Raw genomic sequence first — 21,039 nt, 5'->3', positions numbered from 1 at the left:
AATATATATTTTATATTAGAGGCATGACATCAATAAAAACCGCAACAATAGTTGCGGTTTTTATTGATGTCATGCCTCTAATATAAAATATAATAATATACAATACAAAAATGCCAAAAGCTACTTTCTTTTGCAGCATTGTGGATGATATATTAAACATCTATTCAAAAGCTTCATTTTCTTTATAGTGTTTTTTTTTTCTTTTTTAATTTTTTTTGGTGGTTTTTATTAGAAACATATTTCTATTTCATTTTACTTAATACTTACTAATATAAGTCTAGAAGCATTTTTCTGCGTATAAAGAGGTTTCAGTGATAAAAATGTAAGCTTTTCTATTGGTATTATTTTGTATGAATGTAAATATAGATCCTTTAAATGATGACTTTTTTTTTAATGACATCTAAAAAAAAATGACATCTTTATTTATTTATCCTAATATTAAAACTCTAACATTGTTACATTCTGGTTGAATCTAGAGTTTTTGAGATTTCGTGATTCAAACTAGAAAATATTTTTACACTTAGTACACTTTTATCATCCCAGTAAACGAACGACGTTTAAAAGACGTTTAAAAACGGGTAAATTTCCTCTAGACGTCTAAACGTTGTTGTTTAAACGTTTTAAAGCCGAAGTGTGTTTACTTAAATAAAACTTTTTCTTAAAAAGTTTACTTTTAAACACGAAGATCAATATAAAGTTTGAAAACTGCATGACTCTCTTAGCATACATAAAAACGAATAAAGTCAACAAGAAGTCCTGTTACTTCAAAAATACTTTTTATTTTTATACGAGTAGATAGTAATTGAATAGCGATGTAAGTTGTCAAGGTAACTCGACATCTTTATATATATATATATATATATATATATATATATATATATATATATATATATATATATATATATATATATATATATATATATATATATATATAATCAAAATATTATCAATCAAATGATAGGAATAAAATATACTCTTTCTTTTGAATAATGTTAAAATGCTCTGACTTGTAGAACTCTGTTTTGAAGTTCTGTGAAATGATCTCTGTTAAAGAAATATGTTTCGTATACACAAAAAAAATAACCGAACCAAGCTATTGAAAAACTTATTTATTACACTTATTTTTTATTTATTTATTTCTTATAATATATATATACTTAAATATATTTACTTTGTAAAGCTAAAAAAATATAAAATTGGGTGTAAAATTGTTTTTTTTATCAGTTGTGTACCTTTTAAACAACTGCATTTTAATCTTTTTATGGCTAGAAATATGATTTCAAAGTTTATTTAGTCATAGGTTCGGTTCGGCTTTAGGATTCATGATCAATTTTACTTGCAAAAAAATAGTTTTTTAAATTTTAATGCACGAGCCTAAAATTTATTTACTACTTTTCAACTACATTTTTTCTAAAAAAAATTATAGTTGAACAGTATTTGAACATTTTATAAAAGAGTTTCATTTAAAAAAAAACATACACACATTTCAGCTTAAAGCGTTTAAACAACGTCTTATAGACGTCTAGACATGATTTATGCGTTTTGGAGACTTCTTTTAAATGTTGTGTGTTTACCGGGATAATAAAAGTGTAAAAACACTTTTTTGTCCGAATCACGAAAACTCAAAAGCCCTACCCTGATAAAACATCGTTAGAGTTTTTCTTAGTAATAGGTAAAAGAGTATCCGATATATTTTTATAAATCCAATCATTTAAAAAAAAAATATTTCAAAAGTTTTTCATTTTACGTTTTTTAGTAAGTTCATAATAGGAGATAATAATAGAGATAATACGATACAATAATAGAGACAACAAAAGCAATAGGATTACTGTTTTAGTTGAATAAACCTATGGTATTAAATTAAGATAATGGATAAAACCTTTGTTTATTTATACCCAAGTGGATGCTGAATATAAAATGTTGAGTAGACACTTTTATTATTAAACCTATTTTTCTGACCTTTTATTGTTTTTTTAGTCGCATTTAAAATCCTAAAACTTTTCTATTTTGTGTTAAGGCGCTATTGAGACTAATTTTGTTGAATTCAACACTTTATTTTGCACCTACTGAGAAAGTATATCAATACACTCTTTTGCACCCACTGAGATATATGAAAGCACACTTTGGTGATGTAAGTAAAACATTTATGAATCGTACTAAACCTTCAAAATCAACAATCCATCAATAACATAAACAACGAGATCAAAGTTTTGAGCATTTATTTACACAGCTTTACCAGAGCTTGCAGCTTTAATGTTATATAGTTTATAGTTCATTTGTACGCAGTCTAATGATGTAAATGATGCATTAACAATTTACAATTTTTTATTTATTTGAATTTTGCACAAAACAAAGTAATTATTGCAGAAAAAAAAAGGAAAAACAAGATTCTTTCTAAATACTTATTAAAGAAAACTAAAAAGAAAATTTTTTTCCAAATAACTATTGAAAATGAAATGAAAAACTATAAATTTTATTAATGGAAATATAGAATTAAATATTTTGAAATGAAAGCATAAAATTTAATAAAGCGTCACCTTTGTAATAGGAAAACAAACTTTACCACCTAATTATCTAATCACGAGTATATCTAATGTCTTATATATTTTAGTCATTATAATCTCTACGTAATGAAAAAATATTTACCTTAATTACTAAGTGCGACTATGTAAACGGGGCTCAGTGATAAGACTTTATATATCTGCTTCTTGCTCCGACCATTTACACAACACGTTTACACGATCTTTTTATATATTTTATTATACCATTTCCGAACATTTGCACAATCTTTTTATTGGTGAATATTATGATACGGCAAAAAGTAAAAAAAAAGATAAACTGAATTATTTGCAAGTAAGTAAACTTATTGATCTAATAATAGAACTTTTCGCAAATGGGTGTGGTTAACAAAAAATGCATAGACAAAAGGGGCCCAATAAATCAATACTGCAATTTTTTTTTTTAAATCAATTAAGCATAATATATAAGATTATTTGGAAGCAAAAAAATTAGAAAACAAAATATTCATAAACATTTTTATAAATATAATTCTATATAAATATAAATAAAATAAAATTTGACTCGATAATGGGAGAAGGAGTACAATAGAGTAAACCACGTTTTAAAAAAAAAATTTACAAGTAAGTTGGTACAGCATAAAATCAATTTTTATTTCAATTTTGATTTTTAAATAAGTTTTATTCATATTTTAATTTGATTTAAAGATGTACGTCACGTGAATTTGATTACATCACGTGCGTGTGATTACATCACGTAAATGTGACTACATCGCGTAAATGTAATTACATCACGCAAATGAGATTACATCATATGTACTTTCTAATTAATGTTAATTATTCTTATATTGTTCTTAACTTGTTTACGTTTTATTCACCTTAATTATTTTTACTATTTTTCCATTAATATTCTTTGTTATTTATCGTCTTTATTATTTTGTCATTTGTTCTTTTTTTAACTTTTTCGCAAGGAAAAAAGCATCTGAATAATTTAATCAACCATTTTATTATCTGAATCATTCAAATAACTTTTCAACTAGCTCATTTTTTTATTTTCAAAAAACAAAATTTTTAACGGATTTAAAAGATTTTTGACAATCATTTTTATTGCTGATGATAATAATCTCACTTCTGGACACAATTTATGCAAATAACACTGCTAAATAAACGTCAATGATACCTGAAAAAACTCGCTACATGATGGGTTAAATCGCCATTTGATGGTGTATGTGGTGTTAACAGATTTGATGGTGTATGTGATGTTAACAGATTTAATGGTGTATGTGATGTTAACAGATTTATAAATTATAGTGCTGTAATAGCGTCAACATAATTCAAATTTTGACTATATTGTATGATCAACTCATTGACCTTAAACAACTCAAAAAAACAATCAATAAACAGAAGATGAGTCTTGTTTCAATTATTATAAATTTATAGATATTACTGGTTAATTGCTTCCAGTAATTCCAGTAAATCTTCGCATGTGAAATTTTGCAAATAGATGCGCATGTATTAGCAATAAAAAAAAGTGACACATGGGACAGACGGCGCAAAATTTTACTGACATAATATGTATAAGTAATAAGTTTTACGTAACATATTTTGATATACGTTTTGAGTCCTTTAAAAGTGATAAACAATATGTCACATATAGATTATCATTTTTAGAAGACTCAAAACGTATATCAAAATATATGTAACATAAAACTTATGTTAAGTAATTTAAAGTAAATGTAAAAAAAAATTAATTCTATATAAAATCTATTTTAATCTTGTAAGAAATAAATACGTAATGTAAAACTATAATTAAATACAAGGAAGTGAGGACGTTTACACTTGTGTTAAAAACCACAAATGACCGAATAGAAAATGAATTTCGCAAAGTTTCTAAAAAACAGCCACAAACTCAAAGTTTTGACAGTTTTATTATTGCCGACATAAAATATGTAAATTTCTTAAGTTTTTTTGTTAATTTTTTTTTTTTAACAGATGTTTGATGAGATATTAAAATAATTTTGTCGATAAATTAATTAAAAGCTTAAAAACATTATTTATACAAAATAAATGGATAAACATTAAATGTATTTAACTTGAAAAAAAAATAGAAACGAACATTAAATTTGAATCAAACCGGTAACTAGCAGTAAGTTTTTTTATTGTATTTTTTTTTTGCGTTAAACTTAGTGACAAAATAGACGTTAAAAGGTTGGTTTACTTTCAAAATGCTATAAAAAGTAAACAAAACTTTTGTTGTCTGTTTGTCGCAAGGGTTGATTGTTTAATCCCATAGTTAAGTGAAAGATCAGCGAATTGATCAGCGAATGAACAATCTAATTCAAAGTTTCGTTAAGATCTACAAAATACTATATACCTAAATCAACTGTTTGAAAAATATCATAAACGTAAAACTTATTAGTAGTAATTAGAAGGATTCTTTTTAATCCTAATTTGTTTTTCTTTATTAATAACGTTGTATCTGATAACTTATTGAATACAACGTTATCTAATAAGTTATTAGAAACAACGTTATCTAATAACTTATTTGATAACGTTGTATCTAATAAGTTATTAGATACAACGTTATCAATAAAAATAATTAGTAATAAGTACAAAACTAATGACGTAACGGGTTTTAAAGATTTATAAAAGCAATGAATGATTAACGCAAGATTAAATAAAGGTCTGTAAATGGAGACACAAGGTTCATTAAAAAGCATAAGTTCCAAAAATATACACAACATGCACACAATAGAAAGTTGTAAACTTTAAACATTCATAACTTTCAAAGGAATATTTTTTGATGCAAGACTTCAACTTATATCGTTTTTTAAAACAATCGCCGTAATCGTACTTTTACTTCATTAAAGATTTGATCTAACGTTTTAAAAAATATATATTAAAAATATATATTTAAAAAAAAATGTATATATATAAAATATATATTAAAAAATATATATTAAGTATAAATATATTTATACTTATTTGATTGTTAAGCATTTGAAAAACCATTTTCATGACGATTGGTAAAAATTTTATTGCTAAGCATTTGAAAAACAATTTTTGTGTCCATTAATTAAAGTTTTATTGCGGAATATTTGAAAAATAACTTTTGTGTTTAATAATGCAAGTTTTATTGCTAAAGATTTGAAAAACATTTTTTTGTTTACGTTAGTACAATCTCTATTGCGTAACATTTTAAAAACCGACTGGAACGTATAATTTCGAAAAAATTTCATTTCATTTTTAAAAATAGTTTTTTTTATTTACATTTAACTTTCCTATATTTATAATATAGGAAAGTTAAATGTTAATTATTAATACATTTCAAATGAATTATAAATAAATAAAAATATTTGTGTGTTTTATATTACTTATAAATTATTTTACTCATTTATCTCAAGGCAAAACTTTGGCATCGCAACATAAAACCTTAGACTATAAAGACAGCAAAATTATTTTTGCAATGTCTTTATTTAAAACTCAACAAAAAACATAAATAAAATATGACCAATCGTGAATAATTAGCCATAACTTATTTTTAATATTTTATTTTTGCTTTTTAATTTATTGCCTGCAAGGAACATGTTTTCCGAAATACAATGAAGTTTTATAACAAAAACTTTAGCTTTTCAATAAGAAAAGGGAAATACCGATGTTTTGTTGGACGGCCGTAATAAGTAGTTTTGCGTATTTTAACTTTGAATTAAACTTACGAATTATGATTATTATTTAGAATTATAAACATCTGAGACAACGACATTTGTCAATTAATTTAACATCAACGTGTTAAACGAAGTGCGAAGAAAGTTGTGACAGAACTTGCAAAAGTTCAAAATATTTTTAATTAATAAAAATGTGTTTTCGTGAATTATATTTTTACATTAAAATGTTTATAAATTAATATGTGGTTTGCTAAGGGGAAATTAAAAAGTAAAACTAAAATTTAAAAAAAAAACACATAACACCTGACAAAGACGATTTGTTAAAGTAAATCAATTTTAATTAAATTGGTCTCTTACAACCATAGCAGAAGGTAAGTTGTACATTTTTATAGTAATTGTCTCTTACGACCATAATAGAAGGTAAGTTATTTTTTAAACTTTTGACGTAATTTCAATCTTATTCATTAGTTTATAATTAACCAACTTGTTGTGTATTTAATTAAGCAATATATTTGTTGTGTATTTAATTAACCAATATATTTGTTGTGTATTCAGTATTAAGAAAAACTGACCTAGAAAAAGTCAAAGTCTTATGCAGGATATTTTTTATGTCTTGATAACACAAAAATGTTGTCAAGAAATGATAAACCCGCGTTCTGTGTGTATCACTTGAATTCAAGCTTTGTTACTTTCACTGAATCAAAATCTTCTGGAAAGCTTTATGTCTTGCACATAAAGCTGCTATTATTAAAAAAAAGTATTATTGCAACGGGTGTATACACCATTGCAACGGGTGTATACACCATTTATACACTCGTTGTAGTAATCAATAGACGCATAAATGGTAGTGTGACTGATATTCTGACAGTAATTTATCGATCATTATATTTTTACATAAAAAAAAAATTATTTTTATTTGAAAAAGGATTATAAATTTCAATTGAATTAGTACAAACTTATTTTGATATTTATGCTTAAAAACTGCAAAAAAATACAAAAGGTCTGAATGAGCATGCAGGGTTTTTGTGTTTGTCTTTGCAAGACGTTTATATGTTTTCCATTTTTGCAATACATCTTGTTTATAACACTAAGAATTGTTATAAAAATCAATAATGGTTTAAAAGAATATGTTAATTGGTAAGAACGAATCGTTCACGTTTGTCATCAATAATAATTTATTTTTAAAACTCTCGCTTTAAAAGAACTTTGTTTTTTAACTATTGAAAAACAAAGATCGAATGGAATCCTGAGATATTAAAAAAGGCCTGGAATAGAATCCTGAGTTATTATTAAAATCTAATTATAAGCAAACTCAAAACTATTGTAAATACTCATTACAAGTTGGTATTTCGGATGGATAAAGTTTTGTAAAGTGCTTTGTGAACGAGCCGACGTTTTTATAAACGTAAAGTAATTTTAAATTTTCGGTATAATTGTTTGGTAGTAGAAATCACTGAGAATTCATCACAAATAAGCGGTTTACTGCTGAGTTCAAATCTAACGTATATTGCCGGATTATTTATATGACTTTATTTTATCTAACTGCCTTCACGCAGTTTACGCTATCTTGACTTTTTTGACAAAATCTTTCTTGACAAAATTTTTATCATTGACAGAGTTTTGATTTCTCTGTTAAAGTCCTAATGTTTTCCATTTTAGAAAAATTACAGTTTTTTATATGGAGTTAGAGGAACTAATGTCAAACCGAACACTTCTTGAAAAAATGACTGAAGCCGATATTCATACAAACAGTTTTAGGATGCCACCAAAAAATCAAGTTATTCAACAAAACAATATAAAACCGAAAGATATGTGTATCAGTTATAAAAAATCAAATTTGTATGCTGTTGCGACAACAGAAACACAATGTGAAGAGTTAGAAGTCGACAAAAGTCGATGTTGCAAACCGCCGACTAAATTAAAAAGGTTATTTAAAATAATGTGGGTAATAATTCTTTTGTGCTACATACTTGTGATGCCAATTGTGTTATATGATATATACTCAAAATTATTAGCAACTAAAGCTCAAATCATAGTCCTGGAAAATAGTTTATGTGTCAATTTGAAAAACAAACATTTTCATGAAACAATAAAAAATCTTAACACATTTGACCGTGAACAGGAGGAAATATCCAAAAAATATCCTGCCAACAGTCTCCATCAAAGTTACGAGATTGAAGCGGAAAAGCGTCTCATGATACTTTCAAGGGATATTGGAAAAAAAATGGAGGAGTACGTGCAAAGGTTAGATTTTTATTAGTTTGTATTTTAGAACTTTTTGATGAAACAATTATTTATTATTCATACTGTTATTCCCTGCGTAACTATGGCGAGAGTAATGCAATACTTTTTTTGCTGTTTAAATGTTTTCTATTTTATCTTTTTTATTTTGTCTGACTTGTTTAATTTTTTCCTGATACCTCGGTTTGAATCACTTTTTAGCGCATTTAAGCTAAAAAGTCTAAAATAAATTTTTCAATAATTTTTTTTATAAACTAGTTTTTATAATAAAAAAATAAAAGCCCAACTAAAAAAAAAAATAAAAAAAAAAATAAAGTTGCCAAGAATCTTATTCAATAATTTTCATAGTTTGACATTATGCTTTTATTTTTTCTTGGTTTCTATAACTATGTAGAATTTGTTTTTATTCTTTTTGGTTTATTTTCTCTATAAAGTTTTTTTACGGGCGGCTTTAAAAAGTTCACTGACGGGTTTTTGTTTCGAATTTGCTATTAAACATATTACACGTTAGTAATTACAAAAGTTATAAAAACTAATTCCCCTTTAATATTGTGACTCGTCAAAAAATAAAAGATATTAGCGAAACATCAATGATTAAAGACCATTAAGATTCTTTGAGAATCCAGTATTTTGTAGGAGCCAAACAAAAAAAATTAACTTGATATAGTATAAAATCCTGGAAGAACCTCATAACCACATAGTCATGGAGATGGAAATCTAACTTTAAAAATCTTCTAGTTGCGTGCCAAGCGAAAATCACCTCGTACCGAGCCTGTAAGCACACATTAGTTCATGCATTAAGAGCTCACAAGTGTGATTAGTAAGCCTAGAGAGAGTGTTTATGAAAAACAGAAGTTGTGTAAAAATATAAAGTACAAAGAGTCTAAAAGTTAGAATGAAAAAGTCAGAAAGATAAAAAAAACACACAAACTTTTAAAAATGCAATGTTTGCTACATTTTATGTTATTACACTAATACTTATGTAATAATGTAGGTTTCATTGTGTAATGGTACTTTTAAAGCAGCCAATTACTGTTTGGGAGAATCGGTTGGGAACTTCCTATTAAATGCTCATCTGCGGTGCTCTGTGATAAGACCGTAAGGACTTCTTAGAACACCTAAAATAAAATTAAAACTGCAAAACCATAACCACCCAGCTATACGAATTGACTCTATTAGTTAATGGAATTTAAATTCAAGTTTTTTCATTTTATTTTTTGTAAGATTGACATTGATGTTACGTCGTTTTTTCCAAAACCGAATTTTATATTTAAAATTTTCGAATTTTATATTTAAAATTTTATATTTAAAATTTTCGATAGATTTTTATAGTTTAAAATTTTCGAACTGCCTATTTTAAATCAAAAACTTATATTTAACAAAGATTCTTTTAACCAGAAAGCCGTAAAAAGGTTTAATATTGTTTTCTTACTTTTATAATCTACATAAAACTTTAACTTTTGCGATATAGAAGTAGGTCCTAAAGCAATAATTTATTTTTATTTGAAATACAAAAACGAATGGATTAATTGATAAACGAGCTTTCTATAAATTTATCTTGATGAAAAATTTTGCTCTAGTTGCATTATGGTGAAACTGAAAATTTTACTCTAGCTGCATAAATGTCAAACGAAAAATTCATATCTGTGACTAATTTTGTTGATTGGTTTAGTATGATAGTAAATTTTTATTAATACAAAAAATATCAAAGTTAAAAAGAAAAGTTTTACAGTTCAAATCTTTTCCAAAAACGGTACGGTATAAGTGATATGATTTCAGATCAATAATCTCTATGGTAATAATAAATTATTCGGTAACTACGGCAATAGTAATTCGATTGTCTAAATATATTATTACTGAATATATTATTACTGATTTATCTAAATATATTATTTTCGAATAATAATATTTATGATTAGTGAATGTATAATAACATTAAGAACTTTGTCGAAGATTTTTTTTTTAATGTTTGTAAAATTTGTTTTTTTCTAATGTATTACTTATTATTTCTTTTACTTATTTTTTAGACGTTGACGTCAAAATGCAAATATTGTTGTGATATAATGTATTTACATACAAGTATTTTTTCACTTAAACCCGCGATTCCATTTCAAAATTAAATTGACGCAAATCCGTTTTAATGCAGAAAAATTATTTTTTCACTTATTACTACTATTATTATTATTATTTTTTTTGACTTAAATTTCTGTTTAACTCTTCTTTTGGTTGGTTTAAAAAATAGTTCGTCGCACTTCATTTTCTTTTTTTTTTTAATTAAAAACTGAACAAACTCAAACAACAACTCACAGATTTTTCTTTTTGCATACAAGAAACAAATCAACGACATTTGGATTCTTTGAAGTAAATAAGGTATTAGGATTTTGAACAGTTGTTTTTTGTTGCCAAGGTGACAAATACCAGTGCCCACAACATTTGACACAGTGTTTGACAGCATTCTGAGCAAAATGAATTTTCTTAATTTTAATGGAATTTTTTGAGTTTCTTCGTAAAAGAATTAATAAGTATTTTGCTATTAGTATCCCGTTTGCTTTAAACATTTACTTTTAATAGACCACTCTAGACAGCGAATATTAATTTGAACTACACTGCTCTATACAACAAATATTAACTTCTAGCACACTGCTCTATAGCAAAAAATTTACTTTTAGGTCACTGATCTATACAACTAAGAACACAATAGCAATTTTTATCCTCTTAATTCATTCTTTACAACTTTTTAACTAAAAATAAAGATTATTTAACCAAGTAGCCTTTACAGCTCTAATAAAAGCCTTATCTCTCTGTTTAATATATGGGTTTTTCTTGCAGCTTCCAAAAGTTCCAGTTAGATGAGTGGAGAGGAATAGTTCTGAATAAAAGAACTATTCCTCTCTAAAGATGGACATTTGTCTTTATTGACACAACATTATTATAGATAATAGAATATAGATCTATTTCATTATTGTAACAGATCTATCTCCAATTATTAGACAATCTATGTAGTTTATTGAGACTACTTTGCCTGAATTTTGAATTATTTTGTGCCGACTTTTTATAATTTTTTCAAATTTATTTTTATTTTTTTATAGTATTTGAATTTTATGCTATATTTTTCTATACTATGTTTTTATATCCAATGATAGTGTTGGTTTAATATAGTAATAGCCTCAAATAGTTATTAAGACTAATCCAAAGTAGTGTCCGTTATTGAGCAACATTTTTGCGTACTACTCAAGCTATGAATTTGCAGTAGCCGAATTTGATTGTAGAACAGTCCTGATTTTAATGTTTTAAGCTCTAACCAACTGAGATATCCAGCCACTATTATTAAGCCTCTAAATTTAAAAAAATTTAGTTTGAGACAGACACAACGTGATTTGCAAATTGGAGTAAAAATACATTTAAACCCTCCCCCCCCCTCCCCCAAAATGCCTCTGGTTAAGGGAAAATAAATACTCTAGATACAAAAAACATCAGTGCTAGTTTACAAGAGGAAAATGAACCTAATGCATCCACAAAGTATAGAATAGATGAAGAAAAAATATGTTATATTTTTTTAAAAGAAGGAATTTACCTAAAAATTGAAACTAAAATCTTGTTTCTAGTTTGCGTTTTTATAGTTTTAGCTGCAAAGAGACGTTACATACTGGCTCTAGCCAACATGTAATGTTGATGCTGGCTCTGGCCAGATAATTAACACAGTTGAGGAAGGAAACGTGAACTTCCAGGTTAAATGATATTTCTCGGTATTCTGTGATAAGAAAGCACAGTGGGATAGAGTGTGCCAAAATACCAAAAAATCAATGTCGCAATTGCACGGTAAAAATTTGTCATAATGGTGAAGACATGTTCATTAGAGGAAATATCTAGTTAAAAATACATTAATATTAATTTAAGCGTTATTTTATGCGGTTATTTACACGTTAATTTGACATGTGTTCCAAAACGCTATTTTGTATTTTTTATTTATCAACTTTCTTACGCTACTATTGTTTTAAATTAACTTTATTGACTTTCATTTTAAAATATATTATTTTGATTACCATTGTTTTTTTCTCTCGGACTTTTAAAAACAATTTAACGTAAGTGTAATCATTAGTTTTGATGCATCGAAAACAGACAGTTTTCGATATACTTTTTGCTACTAACCTTTGCTATTTAGGTATCAGATAAACAATCCTCCAATATCCTCCAAACATTTGATTATGTAAATCTCATGCTAAATGTTTGTAAATAGCCATGCATCATAAATATTTTGTTGAGAAATACTGAACGTGTAAAAAAGATGTTTTGTACACAAAGAATACCTGCAAAATCTTTCATTACTGTTATAATATATAAGTTCTGTAAATATAAATCTAAAAAAGGTATTTTATGACAAATACATGCATTGAAAATATTTTTGATGTTTACACTGATAAAAGTTGTCTTGTCCATTAAAAATATTTCGTATTTTTCACCAAAATTTTTTTTTTTTTGATATTTTATTTAATATTATATAATTACATGTTTATTACTTTATTTATGCATTTTATATATAAATATAGCTATTCTAATAAAAAAAAACTAAGAAAATAATTTCGGCACTAAAACTTGATTTTGTTCTACTGTGGACCGGTAGGACTTTGTGAAGCACCTTAGTAACCACAGAAAAAGAAATTAAGATCTCACGTTTTCCGTAGCAGTCTTTAATTAAACTAAAAAGTAAAACATTCGTGTATCATTGTATTAACTTTAATGAATATCGCCGCGTGAAAGAGCATTCTATTTTTTCTAATTTCTTTGTATTGATTATTTAATGTTTATTTTAGTTTTGTTGTTGTTGTTGTTGTTGTTTTTATTGTTGTTGTTTTTGTTGTTGTTATTGAAAAAAAAAGCAAACCTAATGTAGTTTTCTAAACGTCGGTCATTAAAGTGTTAAAACATCGAACTATGTTAAAAATGCATTGACTGTGTACAAGTTGATTTGGGAATGTTTTTTTACCCTTTGCTTCCTGTTTAAAATATAGATGTTTGTCCTAATTAAAATATAGATGGTTTGAAAGTAACTAAAAAATATTGGTTTTGTTTCCTTGTAAAGGCACGCCTCGCATTACTTTTGATTACGCGCTGTCCCATATATAACTCTTTTTTATATTGTATGTTTTTTTTATACTTTACAGACGAATCAAAATGCATGTAAAATTTTCTTTAAATCAATTTTAAATTTTCAAAATTTTAATTTCGATTTTTATTTGTTTACGAAGGTTGTAAGAGCTATAAGATATTTATTTGTTTACGAAGGTTGTAAGAACTATAAGATATTTTATTTTTGAGCTTGTCTTAGAAATGCATTGTCGCTGCAAAGCAGTTATTCACAAACCGAAATTTTTTTAAACTAGCAAAACTTTAAGAGGTTAACAACCCTAACATATCATTAAACCCAAATATAAAACTTCTTTTTTTAGAATTAACTATTTGGAGCAAATAGAAACATGGTTCAATGAAACAAAACTCAATTTATCAAGACCAAATGCAAAAGATGAATGCGCTTGTCGCGGTTTCACTGGTATGCCGGGGAAACCAGGAGCAGTAGGCCTTCCAGGCCCACCTGGTCCACCGGGTAATAAGTTTTCACTGTGCATCTAAATGCATAACTTAATAAGTTTGAGTTATTTTATATTTTTATTTTAGTGTTTCATGATGTGTGCAATGTATTTTAGTGTCTGTAAGTTTTACGCAACGATTTTCAGTATTTAAATAATGTGTGCGGTGTTTTTCTGTGTTTTACAGTGCGGTAAAGTTTCGAATATTTTTCATCAATATGAAACACTTTATTTGTTTACTTATATAAACTAAATATATAAACTAACTAAATATATAAACTAACTAAATATGTAACTAACTAAATATATAATCTTTAAGTTCTTTTAAAAGACAATTAAATAGCATTAACCCGGTAGAAATTAAAATATTAACTTTAATATGTTAGTACCATCACTAAAAATTTATTTTTTACAAGATAAAATACAAAACTAATCAATAATATGAAAAAACTGTTTAAAAATTGCTCATTTTCCACCGGGAACATATCTAAAACAAACAAAGTAATCATTCTTTTTTTTCTACTTTAATTTCTTTTATTTATCATTTTTTAATTCATTTATCAAGTTTTGTTTATATTAGGTGTGGATGGTCAGCCTGGTGAACGAGGATTTTCAGGTCCAAGAGGACCTCCTGGTAGAATTGGCGAAAAAGGAGATACTGGCGACCCTGGTATATTTATGCTCCAATATATACTGATACTTAATGTATATTAATATTTAAATATTACTATGATATTTATATAATATAACATAAATATGATATTTAAAACATGTATAAATAAAGTATGATATTTAAAATATCATATATAAAATATAAATATGATACTTAAATATTAATTATGTTAATTATTTAAAAAATATTTTAGAATAAATAGTAACTTTTACTTTACATAAACCTGATAACATAACAGTCAACAATCTTATTAAATATCCATGTTACTTGCTATTTTAAACAATAAATGTAAATAATTTCTTTTTTTTTCGGAACAGGTGAATGTGACTGTCAATTTGTTTATAAAGGAAATCCTGGTAAGCAAGGTCCGCCAGGACCAATTGGACCTCCTGGTTTACCAGGAACTCGCGAGTCTCAGGTATTTTGTTAAATATGAATAAATTGATTATAACAAAAATTTGTTTTTTATATAATAAAAGTTTTACATAGAAAATAAGATTTGAAAAAATATTTACCTAAAGATTACAGAACGTGGAGAAAGAGGTGAACAAGGAGTTAAAGGAGACACTGGACCTCCAGGAGACGTTGGACCCCCAGGAAAACCAGGTAATTAATTTTTAATTATAACATTAATTATTTACAAGCAATAGTTTTTGAAACTACCGAAAATACACGCGTACGCATATATATATATATATATATATATATATATATATATATATATATATATATATATATATATATATATATATATATATATATTATTTTAGCAAAATTGTCAGGCATTTTTTAGTTTGCATGATGGGGCATGACTAACAATGCGTTTTCTGACTTTACAGAGTAACCACCGGGGGGGGGGGGGGCAGGGGAGCATAGCCCCCCAATAATTTTTAAAAAAATATTTTTTTTAAGGCCATGCCTTAAAAAAAATATTTTTTTTCAATTGAAGATTGTGGTTATGGTTCTGCTTTAACTTTATAAATCTATAGAAAATGTCAACTAACATACCCACTGCAGTTATTATGTGTTATGGAAAATTTACGAATTTTTTTAAATAAAAAGCATACTTTTAGTTCAATTTTTTTTGGAAGAAACTAAAAAATATTTTTCAAATATTTTTAAATATGATATATTAATTTTATTTACAATTAAAAGCGATTAAAAATTTCAAAACGGTTATTTAGGTTTAGCTATAATATTTAGCTTTGTAGTTAATGAATCATATTTTGATATAAAATGATGTAGTGTTAAACAAAGAGTAAACATTACATAATGGAATCAAATTTTTTAAACAAGTTTTATTTTATACATTATATTTTTAACCAGTTGAATATCGTAAGACTTGTTGAAGGTGGAAAGTAATGCTTAATTAAACTTTAACATCTGTTTTGTTGGTCATATCAAATGCATTTTACGAACTCTTATTTAAAAAAAAAAATTTGACATACGGCCAGTTAGATTTAAAAACCTAACTCTATTTTATTTAAAAGTCTAAGTTTATATTTTCAACGTAATTTCGATGTGGGCTACTCGATGTGGGCTACTTATTTTAAATTACATTTAGGAAACACTTATAAACGAGGATAGAAATCAAAAGAACTCGAATATATGATCTATTGAGAGAATAACTTTTTTCAGTTTATTTCTAAACCAGGAAAATTCTAACTTTCGAAAAAATCAAACTTTTTAAAAACTATTCGGTTCCAAAGAAATGTTCCGCGGTATGATGTAAGAGTTCTTCTAAAATTTGTATTTGAATAGTGTTGAAAAATAAGATAGTTATTTCTTAGATCTTATTTGTTTTTGGGCTTTGTTGCAAACACGTTTTGAAAATATATTGGGGTTAAGTTTATCTTACATTTGAATATAAAGCAATGAACATTAAAAACATTTAGTTGGTATAAGTTAAGAATAATCATTTCCAATAAAATAGGCTTAGCATGAGTATAACGATCTATAAATTTTACTAGATGCTTCTGTTGCCAATAAATAGAGTCTAATTGACTTTTAGCACTACCCCATAAAATATTGGCATAATTTAAAAAGCTCCAAGAGTAAATTGTGATTTTTCAAACGAATCTGCAATATTTCTAGTCAGATGAAGAACTGCGTGTTCAATAGAATTATTTTTTTTAAATCCATAATGGCTTGGATTTTTTATTTTATTTATAAAAAGATGATCATATATTTTATTATGAAAAATCCTTTTTAAAAATGTTTGAAAAATCAGAAAGTAAAGAAATTCGACGATAATTAGTAATATTTGATAATCCCCCCTCTCACCTTTTTAAATGCTGTAACCTTACTAATATCTTCAGTAGCTATCATTAGTTGGAAAATATAAATTGTTTCAGGAAATATTCCTTATTTCACTGTCAATTTAGGGGTCTTATAAATCGCGCTGATTAAATTAAAAAAAATTAAGCTTTGGATCAAAAAACCTTAAAAGTAGGCATCATCCGCCCAAATGTGTGGAGAATGTTTTTTTTAATGTGAATTCTAATATTTAAAAAAAGATTCTTCAAGTGTCTAAATTTTCGTTAAACATAATCTTTTGTTTAGAAATTATACCAAATTAAAATTTACATCGACTTATTTTGAGAAGTTACAGTTATATAACATTTAAACGATGATTTTTAAATAAAGCTCTAACAAAATGTGTTTCAGCCTTATTATAGGAAAAACTTAAAAAAGCATTTCCTTCACATTTAAATTTTTCAAATAAAACACAAAACATAGAAATATACCTAAAAATAATCAACTATGTTTATTAAATCTGAATATTATTAAGTATAATAATTATTAATTTTTAGATTTAGTTTATTATGTCATAATATTATTAAATATTGGAATATACATTAAATATCGGAATATTATAGTTTTTTCTAATTTTTTCACATATTTGTTTATGTGTAGTATAGGAAATGTCATCTGAAATTTCATTCCACCTGTGTTTATATTTCCCAGAGCAAGGTTTCATCATACTATGATAAGAGTAGGATGTTAGACTGTTTGCATATCCTATACAACCTCCTGGTTGTATAGGATATGCAAACAGTCTAACAAGTGGCTGGATGACAGGGAAATTGTTTTTAAAAGTTTTGAAATGCATAAAAAATTTGTTAAATGTTCAAAAAATGATCCAGTTTTATTCTTAAAAGACAATCGTGAAAGCCATCGTTCATTAAATGCCATCAATTATTGCTGTGAAAATGAAATGATAGTTTTAACATTTCCTCCCCACTGCACTCTTCGTATGCAACCTTTAGACGAGGCAGTTAATTATCCTGTTAAGCAAAAATTGTCAACGTGTCAGAATGATTGGCTTTTATCCAATCCAGTGAAAACAATAGCAATACATGGTTTAGTTGGCATATTGACACGAGCATATACCGCTACCTATATTGCCAGAAACATTATTTCTAGTTTTCCCACAACTAGAATATATCTTTTTCAAGAAATGCTTTTTGTGACAATGACTTCCTATGTGCTGAAGTAGCAAATTGTCATCTGACTGAAATATTTAGTATATCTAACTTTGAGGATCTTCGTAAAGTTGTTATACATCAAGTTTCTAGCACATCTGATGGCATAATTGTTAAAAGTTGAAGTGGTTGATGGTCTTAACGCAATGACGAAACTTAAAAAGTCCGAGAGAACAAGAAACTTTCAAAATTAAGCTAACATGAAAAATGCTTTAATCTATGTTGAATCAACTAACTTGAATTATTTGATTTTCATTACAGTATATTTCGTAAAATATCAACTTTCGAATTTATAAAGGTTTTTATAAACATTATATAAATTTTTATTTTATCTTATTAGCTTTAATAGTTTTACATGAGTCTTGTTTGATTGTTTAATTCTTCAATGCAATTATAACATTAGATTGTAAAACATAAGATTGTATTAGAAAAAAGTGGTCTAATTGTTTCCAATAAAAGTTGAGCATGATGAAGTTAAAAAATATAGTAATCCTTTATATCTTCAACTTCATATCTTAAACTTCAGTTGTATTCATTTGCTGGTAATAATTCAAAGCTGCCTCAGGTAGATTCAAAGCTACCCCATACTGGTGCATCTTTGAATATTTTTATTTATGTTGAAAACGTAAGAATACTGACTTTATTTTTAGCTTGAAAAACGAACAAACACTGCAATTTCATTTCTTAGTCATTGTTTTGGCTATTTAGAAAAAACAAAGTTTAAGAAATGAATAAAAGGTTTAAAAAATGTTCAACGCTGCCCCTTCTCTCCAATATATATATATATATATATATATATATATATATATATATATATATATATATATATATATATATATATATATATATATATATATATATATATATATATATATATATATATATATATATATAATTATGGGCTCTAATGCGTTTTATTAAACGCATTAGAGTCCAAAAATTTTTTTCTAAACAATAACATTTCATTCTTTGTTCTATGTTAAAACTTTTAACGAAACTTTTTTTCTAAAATTACTAAATTAGAAACCGTTCTATTTATTGTTCGAGACTGTTTTTAAGAAGAAGCCTTAATTCGAGACTGGTGACTTTATCACCAGTCTCGAATTAAGGCTTCTTCTTAAATTAAACTTCTGCATATAATATTACAAGTTTTAAGAAAAAAAGTTTGTGATGTTGTTAAAAATTTGTTAACAAAGTATTTAAAAGCTCTAATTTGAATAGCAGTTTTTGGTATCATATTTTTTCAGATATTCATATTATTTAGGCTTTAACGGAACTTGTTTAAGCTGCACGTTAGCTAAATACCATACAACGTACACTCATTGGGGTAAATCATCGTGCCGGGATGACAGATCAACAATTTATAGTGGTATTTATTCGTTTTGATTATAAACCTTATTTTACTTCAATAAACAATATTTAAATCAGATTGTATTGTGTTTTTGTCTATGTCTTTAATCTATATTTTAAGGTTATGTTGGAAGCTCATACCATAATTCAGACGGAGGAGGTTCAAACTACTTATGCTTGCCGGTGTTGCCCAAATACGATAAGCACGATAATGAATCTAATTCGAAGTCACGTGCTTTTATTTATGGAGTGGAGTTCGAACTTGGAGATTCAGACATATTTGATTCAAAATATACAGGACAATATTTTAACGCGCTCTGTTCAATGTGTGATGTAAAAGAACGTACGAATACTTTAATGATACCAGCTGTAACTGAATGTCCGGTTGGATGGTATAAAGAATATCAAGGCTTCCTTATGACTCAAAAAAAATATTTGCAACGTACAGAATATATATGTGTAGATCAAAAACCAGACTTTATTGAAGACACAAAAGATTGGGGAAAAGGTGGGTTTCTGCATTTCGTCGAGAGTAAATGTGGAGTTTTGCCATGTATAAATTCTTATAAAGATTCTTGGGAGCTAAGTTGTGTGGTGTGTACTAACTGATTAAGTATACATATTATTTACTTAATAAATAAACGACGGATATTTCCACATGCGTAACATAAATAAGTTTGACTGCCATTGACTTTTGAAGACGTCAAATTTATAATAAAGCTTGATTAAAAAGTATCATTCAAATAACGCAGTTACAAAAGTTTTCACTTTTTCACCCAACAGATTACGTAATCTACAAATAATGGAAACTTCAATTGCAACTTTTTTGCCGTATCAAAAAAAAGCTATCGTCAAATACCTCAGTATATTTGATAATTTATGGTTATGAGTGATTAAACGCTCACGTTTTAGTAGCGATAAACTCAAACGCTCGCGTTTTAGTAGTGATAAAATATTTAAAAATAAAATTTTTTATCTGGAATGCCTCTCGCATAGATTAAAGGAAAATTTATTACCTAATATTATATATATATATCAAACAATGACTTTAATGTTTTAAGAGAACTCAATTAGCGTGTTAAAAATTATTCTATTTTTTTTTTAGTTGATTTAAAAAGCTTTTATTTTTCTACTTAAGTATTTTTACTAAGAAGAAAGTTTTTTACTTATTCTTATGTTATAAGTAAATTAATGGAGATGATGACGGATACATAACAAAAAATTATTTCACTCGCGTGTCGAGTAATTTAATTTTTAAGCCAAGTCTTCATTTTTTTATTAAAATTAATTACGAGGGTATAATTTTAAAAAAACAACCCTTAGAATTAATTAGTTTTAAAGAAAATTCAATTTAAAATGATCCAAATTTCAACCGACCCTGACGATGCCTTTTTAATGAAAACTGTCAACTGTCAAAAATTGAATTATTTGGTAACAATATTACTAAAAAATGTAATACAACATGAGCTAACTTTTCGGAGAAATTTTCAATAGTGAAGCTTATTTCAAATAAGAATACTCTGT

At 26.2% G+C, this 21,039-nt stretch overlaps 1 protein-coding gene across 4 annotated transcripts; it reads left to right on the top strand.

The window, feature by feature from the left end:
- The first annotated feature begins 209 nt into the window (after nt 1–209).
- LOC100211639 (uncharacterized) lies at nt 210–20,600 on the top strand. Of its 4 annotated transcripts, none has more exons than XM_065792166.1 (8): nt 210–322; nt 7,841–8,425; nt 13,870–14,024; nt 14,588–14,677; nt 14,998–15,098; nt 15,202–15,286; nt 19,430–19,534; nt 19,637–20,600. In XM_065792166.1, the coding sequence occupies exons 2-8, from the start codon at nt 7,860–7,862 to the stop codon at nt 20,122–20,124; spliced, it is 1,590 nt and encodes a 529-aa protein (XP_065648238.1). In that variant the 5' UTR covers nt 210–322; nt 7,841–7,859; the 3' UTR covers nt 20,125–20,600. The 4 variants fall into 4 exon arrangements, with proteins under 4 accessions (XP_065648238.1, XP_065648235.1, XP_065648237.1 ...); XM_065792163.1 differs by lacking the exon at nt 210–322 and adding an exon at nt 3,555–3,795; XM_065792165.1 differs by lacking the exon at nt 210–322 and adding an exon at nt 4,420–4,662.
- The last annotated feature ends 439 nt before the right edge of the window (nt 20,601–21,039 follow it).

This window comes from Hydra vulgaris, chromosome 03 (assembly GCF_038396675.1).
Source record: "Hydra vulgaris chromosome 03, alternate assembly HydraT2T_AEP".
Classification (NCBI taxonomy): domain Eukaryota; kingdom Metazoa; phylum Cnidaria; class Hydrozoa; order Anthoathecata; family Hydridae; genus Hydra; species Hydra vulgaris.
The sequence above is the reverse complement of the archived record's forward strand: the minus strand, read 5'-3'. Positions and strand labels throughout refer to the sequence as shown.